This window comes from Malaclemys terrapin, chromosome 1 (genome assembly GCF_027887155.1).
Source record: "Malaclemys terrapin pileata isolate rMalTer1 chromosome 1, rMalTer1.hap1, whole genome shotgun sequence".
Taxonomy (NCBI): domain Eukaryota; kingdom Metazoa; phylum Chordata; order Testudines; family Emydidae; genus Malaclemys; species Malaclemys terrapin.
In genome coordinates this window covers 325008216-325023116 of record NC_071505.1, presented here as the reverse complement: position 1 = coordinate 325023116, position 14901 = coordinate 325008216, and the positions used below count along the sequence as shown (strand labels likewise).

Sequence of the window (14901 nt, the reverse complement as noted above, 5' to 3'; positions counted from 1 at the left end):
AAAGGTAGCCGGAGCAATGAAATAGAGAAATCTAGAGGTATGTCTGCGCTGTGAGCTGGGGGTGTGATTCCCAGCTCGAGGAGACATACCCATGCCAGCTCTGATCAAGCTAGCGTGCTAAACGTACAACGTAGCCATGTGAGTGGTGGGAGGGGCTAGTCACCCCGAATATGGACCCATGCTGGCATATGGGTCCATACTCGGGGTAGCTAGCTCCTCTTGACGTGACAGCTACACTCTATTTTTAGCAGGCTAGCATGATCAGAGCTAGCCATGGGTATGTCTCCTCAAGCTGGAACTTGTGCCCCCAGCTCAAAGTAGACATGCCTTAGCATTGTGTTGTCTCTCCTGATGAGAGACAAAAGAAGGAACTATCCAGTCATATCATAGGAAATGTTGGCGCCAGGAAATAAAGCAAAGGCACAGCACTAAGTACAGGTACATGGCACAAAGGGGGTATGCCTGCCTGACCCCATGCCTCAGAAAGCTGAGTGCGTGCACCCCTTTGTACAGTGCTTAGAGATCCTCTGATGAAAGGCACTAAGCACAAAATAATCTCACACATACCCACATGAGCCACCCACATACCGGTAGTTCTCCCACTTCGCAATCAGACTCCACAGCAGAATGGCTTGCTTAGGTAGGGTTGGTGAGGTTAAATCATGAATAATTCCAGCCATAATGAGAATGCATCCTGTGGAACTGGTGTGCTGAATGGCAAAGAACCACTGTGTGCTGACAAATTTCCTGTTTTCCTGTTTCTACAGTACTGCTATCCAGCACAGTCAATAAATCCACTGCTTGACATGAAGGAATATGTACAGTAAGCGATTTATGGGAAAACGAGTGGGGAGGCAGCTGTGCAGCAGGGAGAAGGGCCTGGATTTAATAACAGTAATGTTATTTATACTGCTCCCGCACATCTGCACACTCGGGATGCTGCTTAACAAGACAATGAAAGTGCAAATATACTAACAAAATGCAAATCCTTCACTGAAATTCTAACCGGTGTGAGAGGATTTCCTAACAAAGAGCAAGAATGGTCTTGCTTAGGGCATGGGACTGGGGCTCTTTAAGTCTGGATTCAATGCCTAACTCTCCCACTGACTGTCTATGTGACTTGGGCAAGTCACTTAATTTCTTAGTGCCACCATTCCTTATTTGTAAAGTGGGATGACGATGATGATAGAGATACTTTTTCTCCCACCCTTTGTCTGTCTTAGCTCTTTAGACTGTAAGCTTTTTGGGGCACAGACTGTTATGTTGGCTGAGGCCTCTGGGCCCTGCTGAAATACAAATAAACGATAGGAATACTACCAAAGGGGAACACTGAGATGGGGGAAGGAGTGGAAGGTAATAAACATGGGCAGAGCTGTATTCATCATGTCATGGAATTTGAGGCCAGAATGAACCATTAAACCATCTACTCTGAGCGGTAACTTGGATTAGACTAAAACCCTTTGGTCCTCAGGAGCTTAAATTTATGTGCATAGGCAGTGAATGAGTGACTGAGGTACCACCAATGTCTGAGGCCCTGGTTTTCATGCTAAAAACATGTTTTTATCTATCCGTCTTGGGTACTTATATGGCCCCCATTCTATCAGCAGGTGAGCACCTCATAATCTTTAATGTATTTATCCTCATAACAATCCCTGTGAGGTAGGGCAGTGCTATTAGCCCCATTTTATAAATGGGAACTGAAACACAGAGAGACAAATGTTATGTCTACACTGGCAAAAAAACCTCCTGCAGCAGCAAGTCTCAGAGTCCAGGTCTATAGGCTCGGGCCCAGAGGGCTTGCATTAGGACACTAAAAATAGCCATGTTCCCACCCCCCTTGCCTGATTTCAGAGCCCAACTCCAGCGCAAGCAGGAATGTCTACACAGCTATTTTTATCACCACAAGCCCAAGTCTGTAAACCCAGGCTCTGAGACTTGCTGCTGTAGGGTTTTGGTTATTTTATTATTTTTTATTTTATTCTATTTTTGCATTGTTGACACACTAAGTGACTTGCCCAAAGTCACACAGGAAGACTGTGCTGGAACAAGGAATCCCAGGTCTCCCATGTTGGTACCCTAACCACTTAAAACAAAAATCTGAAAGTGATGGTGATTATGGTTGAAAAAGTGACCATGTAAAAATGGGACATTCTTGCTCAACAGATCTGTTCCCTGTGATCTGTGACTTTGGTGATGAAGCTTTTTCTGCTTTTTACGTCTATTGGGATGTTAGTCAACACAGCTAAGTGAGAATGAGCACGACTCTGTCTTGACTTATGTATCACCAAGAGAATAGTAGCTTCATGCCATTTGCAGGACTAGATTTTCCCCCCAGTTACACCTGTGCAACCCAGTCATGTGCCATCACCTGTGCAATCCCACAGTACAACCTCCAGTTACACAGATGTGTGAGCTCTAGTCTCTGCCTTATTCACTTGAAAAGATCATATTAAATGAGTGAGAACTCCATAGAATTGGGCCTGCAGAATCTTTATTACTAGTAGCTTGACTTCCAAATCACAGGCTTTCAATTAAACAGGAAGCATTGCATCATATTTACACAATCTTTTGCAGAGTATTACCACACTTTAAGGTGTGAAGAAAAATTAATTAACACGGGTGCCTAGGACAAGTGAGCTTCACACCCTTGCGTCCAACAAAGTAATAAAATCAAGAGAAGAAAGAACCTTATCCCAATGTGAACCATGATCACTGCTCAAGCAAAAACGCTGAAACACCAATATCTAGAAGTTACTAAGAAGAATAGACCAAAATATGGTAGATTGTAACTGATGCATGTACAGAACTAGTGACTATTTTCTCACAATATAACATGCAAAACTAAGATAGACTCTTACTAAACACAGAGTCGGTGGTGACGATAAGGTGGAGGTAATAGAAAATATACATCTGGAGAGGTGCATCTGTTCAAGCAAAAGGTAAAAAGAGAAAAAGAAGGACTGTTTATACTCCACTGTCTAAAAGAGGAAGGAATGCAAGAATGATACCACCTCAAATTATCAAACATGAGAAGACTTTCCATTATGAAAAGCAATGAGGAAAAACTGTGCATAATCCTAGACCGAAGGCAAAAAATGGAAGAGACAGGGCCGTGCAACATAGCAGCCTGACACCAATTCAGCTATGGGCAATGGCAAATACAGCCAGGTGAAACAACTGTATCCTGGGCCTGATTCTGCTGCCAGTGGTTTACACCTGTGTCACAATATTGATTTGAATGGAGGTACTCCTAATTCTGGGAGGAGAATCAGGCCCACCATGCCTGCCTTTACCAGAGATCTGGGTGTCCTGTCTTTTTATACTTTGGCAACCATTGTCTAAATTGTCATGACAATACAATACTATTGAATTGAAAGAAGTGTGGTTACCTGGAGGATGAGGTTCATGAATGGGGGTCTCAAGTAAGGACAGATGACTACTGGAGAAAATTATTACTGAATTATGAATGTATAAAATATATATATATATATATATATATATATATAATTATTGAATTACTTGCTGATTGATAAAAAAGTAATTTGCTGAATATTGCTGGGCCATTTATGCAGCTGGTTGAATAGTGGGAAAATGTATTTGTGAGTCCTTTAGTTCTCATTAAAGTGAATGGGAGCGTTTCCATTGATTTCAACGGACTTTGGATAAGACCTTCTTCAGCTCCTGATGAGATTAAAAACTCATTGATGCAAATTATTTGTGATTACTCTATGACCATCTCAAGGCCTGAACATAGCCAGGATGTACACTAATGAGCCCTCATCTTGCAAACACTTATGTAGCAGTTTACCTTTATTATCCTAAAGTTCCATAAGTGTTTGCAGGATTGGGGTATTAATAAACCAGCATCGCCTTAACAAGCAATATTTTAATTGATTTATGCCATTCCTTGGAATCAGTAGGGAGAGGAAAGCGGGGATCACATGCTGCAGGAATCCTACTCTTTACCTCCTTCAAAAGGAGATACCCAGTGAAGCAGGCCCTGAAGTTTGCAGAAATCTGATGTCAGGCATATTTTAGTGTAAGGATCTCTGAAGGTTCCTGTTTGGCAAGTGACTGTTTTGAGAAATGGAACTGCAGAGTGGCTTCCAGAGACGAGGGGGGCAGGATTGTGGGAAGGTGAGATTTAAAAATAAACAGTTAGCAAGGGGAGGGATAGCTCAGTGGTTTGAGCATTGGCCTGCTAAACCCAGGGTTGTGAGTTTAATCCTTGAGGGGGCCACTTAGGGATCTGGAGCAAAATCACTACTTGGTCCTGCTAGTGAAGGCAGGGGGCTGGACTCAATGACCTTTCAAGGTCCCTTCCAGTTCTAGGAGATGGGATATCTCCATTAATTTATTTATTTTTATTTTATAACCCCCAAATCAACAAAAATTGAATGAAATTTGATTTTATTTATTTTATATTCAAAATAATCTTAAATTGCCTTCAGGGATAGCAGGGCTGGCTCCAGGGTTTTGGCCACCCCAAGCAACCAAACGAAAAAGAAAAAAAAAGCCACGATGGCGATTGCGATCTGCGGCGGCAATTCGGCGGGAGGTCCTTCGCTCCGAGCAGGAGTGAGGGACTGTCCGCCGAACAGCTGGACATGCTGCCCCTCTCCGAAGTGGCCGCCCCAAGCACCTGCTTGGTAAGCTGGTGCCTGGAGCCGGCCCTGAGGGATAGATTCAGTTTGATCCATTCCAGTGCAACTATTGGCAGAAGAAACTTGCACAAGAGACCATTCTAATTAGAAATTATCAGACCGCCCCCCTGTGTGTTGAGCATGACTCGGCTCCATCTTCACTAGAAGACCACCAAGTAGTTTGTCACTCCCTTAAGCGGTTGCTTAAAGCTGTTTCAATGTGTTTTTATGCCCTAGAATAAAATCCTAAAGAGCTTTAGATGAAACCGCAGTTAAAAATCTCCAAACTCCTGCTACAGGGGAATATGCTGCTTTTCGACCACCAGCAGGCTCTGCTGTGCCAGCACTGCATTCGCTGCCAGAGACTTCGCTTACTGAATTCGATCTGTCCTGCTTTACTCCGGGTGCACTAGGACCTGGTAGCCCATCGGCGTGTGTGTGTGTGTGTGTGCGCGCGCGCGTGTGTTGGAGGACAGTGTAGTGTTACCGTTTCGATGCCAGCCCCTATCCCGCTCAGCACAGTCTGCTTGGGACTGAACTCTCGCTGAATACATGGTGCAACATTAGGACCCAGCAGAGACTACCATGCTTTGGGCAGTAGGTAAAGCTCTGACATTCCTTTCATTCCAGTGTGAATGGGGCTGATTGTTGTGTCCTGGATCTGAGTTTTTCCACTGCATCTCGATCCGTTTTCTACACATCATGTCAAGCAGCACGTTTGCACGGTAGCCGCTTTATGCTATTTTTTTTTTTTTTTTGGTGGGGACAAAACTAGCCATGGTAGCCTCATGCGGATTGCAAAGTTTCTGCCGGGAACTTCTGAGCAAGCAGTGAAAGGTAATAAACACAGACTTATTTGCGGGGCGAGGGGGGAATTGCAAAAGCCACTTGCTCCATGTGATCTCCTTTAACAGAGCATGGGAGACTATGGGGGGCACCGCGGAAGGGTTGAAGTCTTTGATTGCAGCTTTGGGGCTTTATTTTGGATGTAAACAGCGACTGGGTAGTCAAGTGAGTTCGCTTTTCCCTGAAAGAGGCTGACATATGGTTGCAATGTCTGAGATTCCTTAAGTCAGAGCTGCCTGCCGCCTCGCTTAGTGCTTGATAGTGGAGCAGACTGGAGAAGGGGAAAAAAGGTTGGGAGAGAGAGATTGAGAGGGTGCCTTAGTGCAGGGGTTCTCAAACTTCATTGCACTGTGACCCCCTTCTGACAACAAAAATTACTACAGGACCCCAGGAGAGGAGACTGAAGCCTGAGCCCGCCCAAGCCCCGTCACCCCAGGTGGAGGGGGCAAAGCAAAAACCCCACTGCCCTAGGCTGGGAGGCCAAAGCCCAAGGGCTTCAGCCCCAGGCAGGGGGCCTCTAACCTTAGCCGTGCTGCCCAGGGCTGAAGCCCTTGGACTTGGGCTTGAGGTCTAAGCCAGCCCTGGCGACCCCATGACCCACTTTGGGGTCCCATCCCACAGTTTAAGAATCGCTGCCTTAGGGGGCTTTCAAACAGAGAAAAGCTTATAAGCCACATGCTTATATGAAAGCTGTGCTGAGTAACCAGAATTCGGGGCATACCGTGCATGTTCTGATACCGGTTCTACAATCAGTCGATACAGATGTACTGTACTTCTGCAGCCTGGTTCAGCAATTCGGTCTTTGTTCCATGGTACAGTCAGAAATAGGGCAGTTAGATAAACCCTCCAGAAAATACTTTTAATGAGTCGGGTGATAATTTGAAAGAGTTGCATTGAAAAAAAGAACCTTTGAAGGTTCTGGGCAAACAACTCTAGAAGTTGGGGCCTGATCCTCAGCTGGCTCAATGCTGGAACTCTGTACGGACAGACACCAGACGGCGGTGTAGGGAAAGCGACACGGGTACATTAATTCATAGGGGCTGCTGTCAGGGAGCTGGGAGTCCCACCACATGTGCATGCTGCCTGGGATAGGGGTGGTACTTAACATGAAGAAGCAGCAACACTGTTTATTTTTCAGATGATTTATATGTTGTCTTTAGGTTTAATGCAGTGTTAGAGCTAGGTAATCCTAAATTCTGCAGAGAGAGACTCCATGTTTATTGAATATCATACTGCCTCTATATAAATCCATGTTACACCCACATCTTGAATACTGCATGCAGATGTGGTCGCCCCATCTCAAAAAAGATATATTGGAATTGGAAAAGGTTCAGAAAAGGGAAACAAAAATTATTAGGGGTATGGAGCAGCTTCCATATGAAGAGAGATTAATAAGACTGGGACTTTTCAACTTGGAAAAGAGGCGATTAAGGTAGATGATAGAGGTCTATAAAATCATGACTGGTATGGAGAAAGTGAATAGGGAAGTGTTATTTACTCTTCATAACACAAGAACTAGGGCTTACCAAATGAAATTAATAGGCAGCAGGTTTAAAACAAACAAAAGGGAGTATTTCTTTACACAACACACAGTCAACCTGTGGAACTCTTTGCCAGAGGATGTTGTGAAGGCCAAGATTATAGTTCAAAAAAGAACTAGATAAGTTCATGGAGGATAGGTCCATCAATGGCTATTAGCCAGAATGGGCAGGGATGCAAAACCGTGCTCTACAGTGTCCCTAGCCTCTGTTTGCCAGAAGCTGGGAATGGGCAACACAGGATGGATCATTTGATGATTACCTGTTGTGTTTGTTCCCTCTGGGTCACCTGGCATTGGCCACTGTCGGAATACAGGATACTGGGCTAGATGGACCATTGGTCTGACACAGTATGGCTGTTCTTATGAAACAATCGTTTTTAAAACCTTCCAAAGCAACACAAATGATTTCTGTGCATTTACCGTCTTAAAAATAGTTTAGAGACAGTAAAGAAATGACTGTCTAAGTCATAGAATCATAGAACTGGAAGTGACCTCGAGGGTCATCTAGTCCAGTCCCCTGCATTCAAGGCAGGACTAAGTATTATCTAGAGTGGATCATCTGTGACAGGTGTTTGTCCAATCTACTCTTAAAAATCCCCGATGATGGAGATTCCATCAAGTCCTATAATTATGTTTCCAGTTTTCTTTTAAGGTGGAATATGTCAAGTGTTTGATGGGTGTTTTGGTTAAACTTTATTAGCGAACACTGAAACTATTTCCATCCGAACTTTAAGGCTAAGGAATTAAATATCTGTGGGTAGTGATGTGTCCCTTAAAAGTCCCTTATTAAAAAGAACCCTATGCCACTTGTAATACTCTTCTCAATATACATCAGAAATGTGCACTATCCATTGTAGTTTAAAGTGGTTTAGGCCATCAGTGCAAGAAGTGTTAACAGACTCCTTTCTTTGAAACAGTTTAATTACTGAGGTGTGATTAAAGTGACAATAATAATTGTTCAATCAAGCATCCTGCACTAGAAGTGAAAATGTTTGAAAACACTCAGCAATCATTAAACAGTTGGTGAAGCCAAAGAGATAGGAGCCTTTAGAGCACATGTAGATTAGAATTTGTCTTTCTGGATGCTTGTGTTTAGCAATTTTAATGAGAGTTTAAAGTACAGTATCAGACAAGGGGAATATGCATGTAAGGGTTTTTTGAAGTCAGAGGAGATACATAAGTAGGATATTTTCTTCTTTTGCAGGCATGCATGGGGGGGGTGAGCTGGGGGAGGAGAAGGAGCTGGTCTAAGAAGCTTTTGTATTTAGGTTACACTTTATTAGAGAATCGTGAAACATACTAATGCACCACAGGAAAGAATGAAGATAAAACTGTATATAAAGGATGCATAGGTGGGAAACCTAGTCAGTTTAAAGAAGAAAACAATTAAATTGAGGCAGGTTTAGAATCTGAAATTACAAGTCCCGCTGCCAGTTATTGTGGTTTTACATTTTCCTATTTTAAAACATCTTTCCCCTTGCTGTATGAAAGACCCACAAGAACAATAGTGGAAATTGACTTAGTGGCTATACAGTGGAAACAGTGCAAATGATTATTCAGTAGGTGCTGTCAAATGCACAGAGCAAATTCTCAGTTCTATCTAATCTGTCTATCAATGCATTTGTAAGGCCCTGATCATGGTAGTATTTATAGTAATACTTTATAGTGTATTTATAATATATAAGTATATAATATACTTTATAATAATCTTAGGTGTTTTACAATAGTAGGTAAAAAAAAACAAGAAGCCTTTCAGAGAGAGAGAGTGATTTTTAAATTGAATGGGGTCCTTTTACATTGTCTGTGTGGAAATTTGAGGGGTTTATTTATGACAGCTATGTTGCAATTAACAAAAAGAGTTAATTATTTGAAAAGTTCTTTATTTTAAAGGTGTCCTGTAAATACTTTATCAAAAAAAGTGATTGTGTGTTGAGTGCTCCAAATAGCAAATGTAAAGGGGGGTTTCACCCTCTAGTTACATTAAAGTCTCCTCTTTTTTTTTTTTTTTCCCAGTCCCACTTAAATTGCAGTACCATGCTCCTGCCCATCTGTGATGCTCCAGCATGCACCCTATTGTGATGTCAGAGCTAATAATAATTCTACAGCAACTTTAAACTAAAGATCTAAAAGCACTTTACAATCATTAGCAGATTAAGCTTCACTATATCTGTAGGAGGTAACTTTATAGTGATCGGGTCATTAAAAATGCAGATACTTCTGAGGTGGAAAAATAGTAGCTGTATAACAGAGCACAGCAGTCTTGCATAACATTTTAGTACAGGAGGTGAAGTACACTGATCCAGCTGAGGGAATGTAAATAGGCAGAACATAATTGGCCACGTTCCCAGGGAAACCCACTGTGCATGGAATCGGCCTATAGGGATTGTACAGCACCTGGCACACTGGGGCTTTGATCGTAGTCTGGGCCTCTGGACACTACTGTAATACAAATAATAAATAGTAGTAGCAGGGTCAGGTCAGTGATGTGTTGGGAGGCAGTGTGGTCAAGTGGATAGGGCACTGGATAGGTGCTCGGGGTTCTATGCCTGGCTGTGCCACTGGCCAGCTAGGCGACGGTGGACAAGTCCAGTCATCTCTGTCTCCCTCAGTTTCCCCTTCTGTGAAAGGAGGATAGTGGTACTTATCCCCTTTGTGATCTTCAGATAAAAAACTCTAAACTAGGTACTCTTGCTCTAGTTATAGGCCCAGTTTAGTAATATTTTTTATCTTCTATCCCAAAAGATATTAAATAATGGAAATGCAAAACCCCATTCCAATCCCATGTCACATACTTTTAAAATATAACTTTTCTCATCCTATGTGAGTCAGTGCCAATACCCACAAGGGGTTGTGAGTATTGGCACTGGATGTGATGTCACAACATGGTGAATGCTGGAGCATTTTCAGCCAAATGAGAGCCAGCCAGCCAAGCTTTGGAGGGGACCTGGAATGAAATGTTAAAATGAATGGGTCAAATTCTGTGCTGGTGTCATATGGAAGATTTGGCCCAATACGTTGAAGACTCCTGTGAATCTGTGGCATTCAGCACACAGAATATTTTGTGTATTTGTGTAGCACACGCTGAAGACCCAAATATGGTGTCAGATATTTTCTCTGGAATATCTATGGATACATTTTGTAATATGTGGTTTTAAAAAAAACCTGTAGGGCCTGTTTCTTCACCTTCTACGTCAGTTTTATGCTGGTGTAACTTCACCAAAATCAGTGGATCTAGAGCAGCGGTGGCTCCAGGCACCAGCGCTCCAAGCGTGTCCCTGGGGCGGCAAGCCACGGGGAGCGCCCTGCCGGTTCCTGCGAGGGCAGCAGTCAGGCAGCCTTCGGTGGCTTGCCTACCGGAGGTCCCCAGTCCCATGGATTCGGAGGTGCTTTGGCAGCGGGTACGCCAAAGCCGCGGGACCGGCAGACCTCCCGCAGGCATGCCGCCAAATCTGCGGGACCGGGGACCTCCCACAGGCAAGCCGCCAAAGGCAGCCTGCCTGCCGTGCTTGGGGCGGCAAAAAAGCTAGAGCTGCCCCTGATCTAGAGATTTGGATTTGTGGCTTAACTGGATTGTTTGGGTGGGGTTCTCCAGCACACCACATCTACCAGTTTGGGACTAACTAACTCTCAAAAGGGAATGTGGTTTATCCAAAAAGGATAATCTGTAGCACAATACATGACAAGTCAGATTCTTCCATTCCTGAAATGTGTTTTGATGATGATAGAGATTGGCTTAAATCATAAGTGGCTTATGCATGGGTTTAGACCCCCAGACAAACTTGCCTTCGGGGCTCGAACTGAGACGGAATAGCCTGTGTATATCCTACTAGTACTTGGCAGCTAGATACCAGCCAGACCTATTCTGAGGGCTTCGCTGTAACTGGTAACAGGAGACTGTTCTCATGGTGTGAAAGCAGGGCCCTGCAGAGGTTGTGATGAGAGGTTCTGTGGAAGAGAAGAGAGGATATGGGGCATAAGGGCCAACCACTGAGCAACAAGAGGGAGAGGAGGCAGCTGTTTTGGGTGGGGATCCCATAATGGAGGAACTCATCTTCATGCATGGGCCTGCAAAGAGAGAAGGTGGCCAGTGTGGCTGAATACTGACTTACTGGTATGGGGAGAGAGGGTGGTGTATGGTAGGAAAGTCAGAAGTAGGAGTGTGTGTGTGCGCACGCGTGTGTGTATGTGTGCGCGTGAGAGAGGGAGTGGAAGAGAGAGGGTAAGATTGGAGGGAGAATGCTGGCAAGGAGTGTGGAATATATAGGAAGGAGAGAGATGGGGAGGAAAAGAGATGTAGGTTGGAGAATGGAGAGCAGGAACGAGCGGAGGCCTGTGAGGACAAGGGGGAGAGATGTTGAAAGCATAGAAAATGGAGAACAGAAGTCCCAGAGAGGAGGACAGAGCTCCCACAGAGCAAGCTGGGGAAGAATGAGGAATAAGGTGGGACTCAGGGCAGGGGAGAGCTATTATAGTGTAAGGAGCTGGGACTTCATTATTGGCACAGAAAATACCATGAAAGGGAAGAGGTAGGGAGAAAACAGTAAAGGGGACAGAAGCGTAACTAGAGTGTTCTGCTGCCCGCCCTTTAACAAGGGAGAGCTGGCGGGGAGGGGGGCTTCCCGCTCAGCCTTCTATATGCAAACGTTATATAATATAAAAACCAGGGCAATGATTGGTTTAGCAATCAGCCAGATGGCTGAGACTGAAGCGAAGGTTGCTGTGAGGGGAAGATGGGGGAGTTGCATGACAGAGTGAGGAGGGGGAGAATTTTGTGTAACTTAGCAAATGGCCAAACTTGTAAAAAGTAGGCCATGCACCTGCTATTACCCTGATCTTTTAGGGCCACATTCTGCCACCTTCTGCTCACTCTGATTAGTACCTTGTTGTGCATTGAGTTCAGTGTATATGTTCACTGCATGAGGTGGAAAAATCAGGCCCCTTGCTTGTGTGTTGCATCACTTTCCACCATCCTATTCTATCTTTGTCTTTTTTAGACTGTAAGCTCTTTGGAGCAGGGTCTCTGCTTTCTTCTGTTTGCAGAGTGACTAATGCACTATGGGTGTGACCCCAACTAAATAGGTAGCAGATTTTGGGGCCTTGTAAATCAGTTTCCTGTTGTAGGAGAAATCAGTGACATGGAGTCTGGGTATTTTCTTAGTATAATTTTCTTTAGTTGCTCATATACAGCAAACCTGAAACAGAGGTGGTCAAACAATATGCAGGCAATTGTCTCTTTCAGGAATCAGCCCCACATCAATGCCCTGTTCCCAGGAAGCAACTCTGCCTCAAGAACTGACTCTAATTAGAGGGATTAAGGCAGAGAGCAAGCTCCCTTGTGGCTTGCACTAGTTCCCCCTGAAAGAAATCTTCATCTCGAAACTAACAATGTAGCATACTGCACAGAGTGTACACTACTAGCACTCAAAGGAAAAAAAAATACTTGTAAGACTGTAATAGTGCCAACTGGTAACTTCTGCTATAACAATAGATAGCTAGCGTAAAGCCGGAATGCGATCTCTGTACTCCATGCATAATTCCTTTGACTTCAGTTGAACTACAGAGGAGTCAAGTGTGCTACTCGGTGGAATAAAGTGTCAGAATCTGCCCAATAGTAAACAATGGCTGGGGCAGGAAGCAAAAAAAATTCTGACATTTCCTGGCTTTTTCATGATCGATTGTTGTGGAGCCTGAGCGACGTATGACTTAAAGTGCAGTTCTGAAAAGTGGCCATAAAAATGGCATCATGGGGTTCTATATTTTGTTCTGTTACAATGATTCCTAATAAAATGTGGTCAGTTTATATGTAAAAAGTTGTGTTTATTTCCTAGCTGCCACCCTGCCAATCCCAACCAGCTCTCTGAAAGGCTTTGAAACTCATGCCTCATCCATAGCTGCAGGCCCTTATTTAAACCATTTATAATCCCATTGTCTTCAAATGTAGTTGGGGATGTGTGGGTGCATGTGCTTGAAGGCTAGCGGGATTGAAAAGCAGGTGTAGCTGAAGACAGAGTGTTTATTAAGTGATGATGTGTAAGACAGAAAGAGCTCCACTGGACTCTCAGAGCACCGGCTGAGTTTGTGGGGCTGGCAGGCAGGGAAGAGTATATTTTTTTTGTATATGAACTCTGCAGGTTTGATCAGGAATCCATTAAACAAAAGTCTAGTGCCCCACAATGCCATTTCTTATACAGCCACTTTTCAGAGCAGACCTGCACTTTAAAGGCCTGAGCTGGTAAAATGTTACTCCAGCTTTCAAGTGGAAATAGCTTTCACTTTACAGCATCCTTATAGCTAGAGGAATTAGGGAGATGGCTGGATACATATATGGATATGTCTGCACTGCAAATCCCCCCTTCCCCACCACGCAGTGAGTCTCAGACCCCGTGACTCAGGCTTACGGGATTCACGCTACAGGGCTAAAAATAGCAGTGTAGGTGTTCCCATTCGGGCTGCAGCCTCGTCTCTAAGACCCATTCCTCTTGCTGGGTTTCCGAGCCTGGGCTCAAGTCTGAGAGGGAATGTTTACACTGCTATTTTTTGCCCCGCAGCACATGTCCTGGAAGCCCAAGTCAGTTGACCTGGGCTCTGAGACTCACTGCCATGCGGTTTTTGTTTTTTTTTTGCAGTGTAGCTGTAGCCTATCTGCTAATGTAATAGTCCCAGTGGAAACTTTTGCACTCAGGAATATTTTGTGGATTTGGGAAAATCCCAGGAAGATTTTGTTTTAATAAAACATTTTATTTGGCAGCTTTGGGACAGATATAATCTGGTTTCCATTTGTTTCCTGAATATTAAAGGGGAACAGTCCTCAATCCACTCAGAGCAGCAGAGTTAAATTGAAGAAAAAAAAAATCACCTCTCCCCAAGAATAAATCTACATGTAAATTCATTGGACATCATCTTTTGAAATGTCAGAAATGTGCGAGGAGCAAATGAGCACAGTTTCTTTTTAATATTTTTTTTATAACATCAAATCCTACTTTTTGTTTCTTAGGCATAAATCTGGAATAAATCCACTTAAGGCAGCGGAGTAACGCCAGATTTACACTGATGAGCCAGGAAAAGAATTTTGTCCCACATCAGAAAGAATGGGCAATTGCTTCATCTAAACAATAACAGATATTGCCGTATTTATTGGCATGCATATTATGTGTCTTTTCAATTAGGTTGCCTATGTCATGCCATTCCATTCTATAAGTGTATCATCACTGCAATGCAGTTGCCATGCCTTTCCCTGCACAGACATGCATGTCATATTTTGAGATCCCTACCACTTTCTTATTAACTAAGTCTCCTGATGACAGGTAGCATGACTCTGTGCAGTGTCTTTCACAGGAGTTATGTGATCTTTCACATGTGCGGTGGATATTGCATGCCCCAAACAGCCCTGCATGGCCCCGCCCGCACTCCGCTCCCAGGCTCCCTCCGGGGCTGGGGGAGCTGGGGACCAGCAGCCCGCCTGCCTGGAGCTGGGGGCAGGCAGCGCCCCTGCCCGGCACTCCGGGGCTCAGGGAGCTGGGGGCCACGCCGCCAACTCGGCGCTCTGGCTGGGGGAGCTAGGGGCCACACTGCCAGTCTGGCGTTCTGGGGCTGGTGGCCGCACCTCCCGCCCGCCTGGCGCTCTGGGGCTGGGGTGCTCGGGAGGCCCGGGGTTGGGGTGGGGGGGCTGGTGGCCATGGGAAGGGGGGCCTTTGGGCTCCAGTGGGGGTGGGGCATTGGGCAGAAGACGTGGGGCCAGGGGCTAGCCTCCCCGAGCCAGCGGTTCACGGGCTGCCCATGATCTTTTTACAATGCAGCATTTTAGAAATACATTGTTTGGGATAATCTTCCATGGAAAGATCCTTTGGATTATCTGTTGTGACTAGGGATGTC

The 14901-nt window shown here is 44.5% G+C and overlaps 1 protein-coding gene across 3 annotated transcripts in view; it reads left to right on the top strand.

Annotated features, from left to right (window-relative positions):
• The window catches only part of AMOTL1 (angiomotin like 1), a 135647-nt gene that overhangs the window by 21517 nt on the left and 99229 nt on the right, over nt 1-14901 (top strand). Inside the window, exon 1 of one of the 3 annotated variants that reach the window (XM_054015622.1) lies at nt 5196-5368. The exons of 1 other annotated variant lie outside the window; for it this stretch is intronic. Coding sequence is in view for 1 of the 2 variants with exons in the window: in XM_054015621.1 (XP_053871596.1) it covers nt 5432-5480 (49 nt within the window). In the remaining variant the exon portion in view is untranslated. Of the gene's footprint in view, nt 1-5195; nt 5481-14901 lie in introns of those variants that run through there. One more of the 3 variants, XM_054015621.1, reaches the window with a different exon arrangement.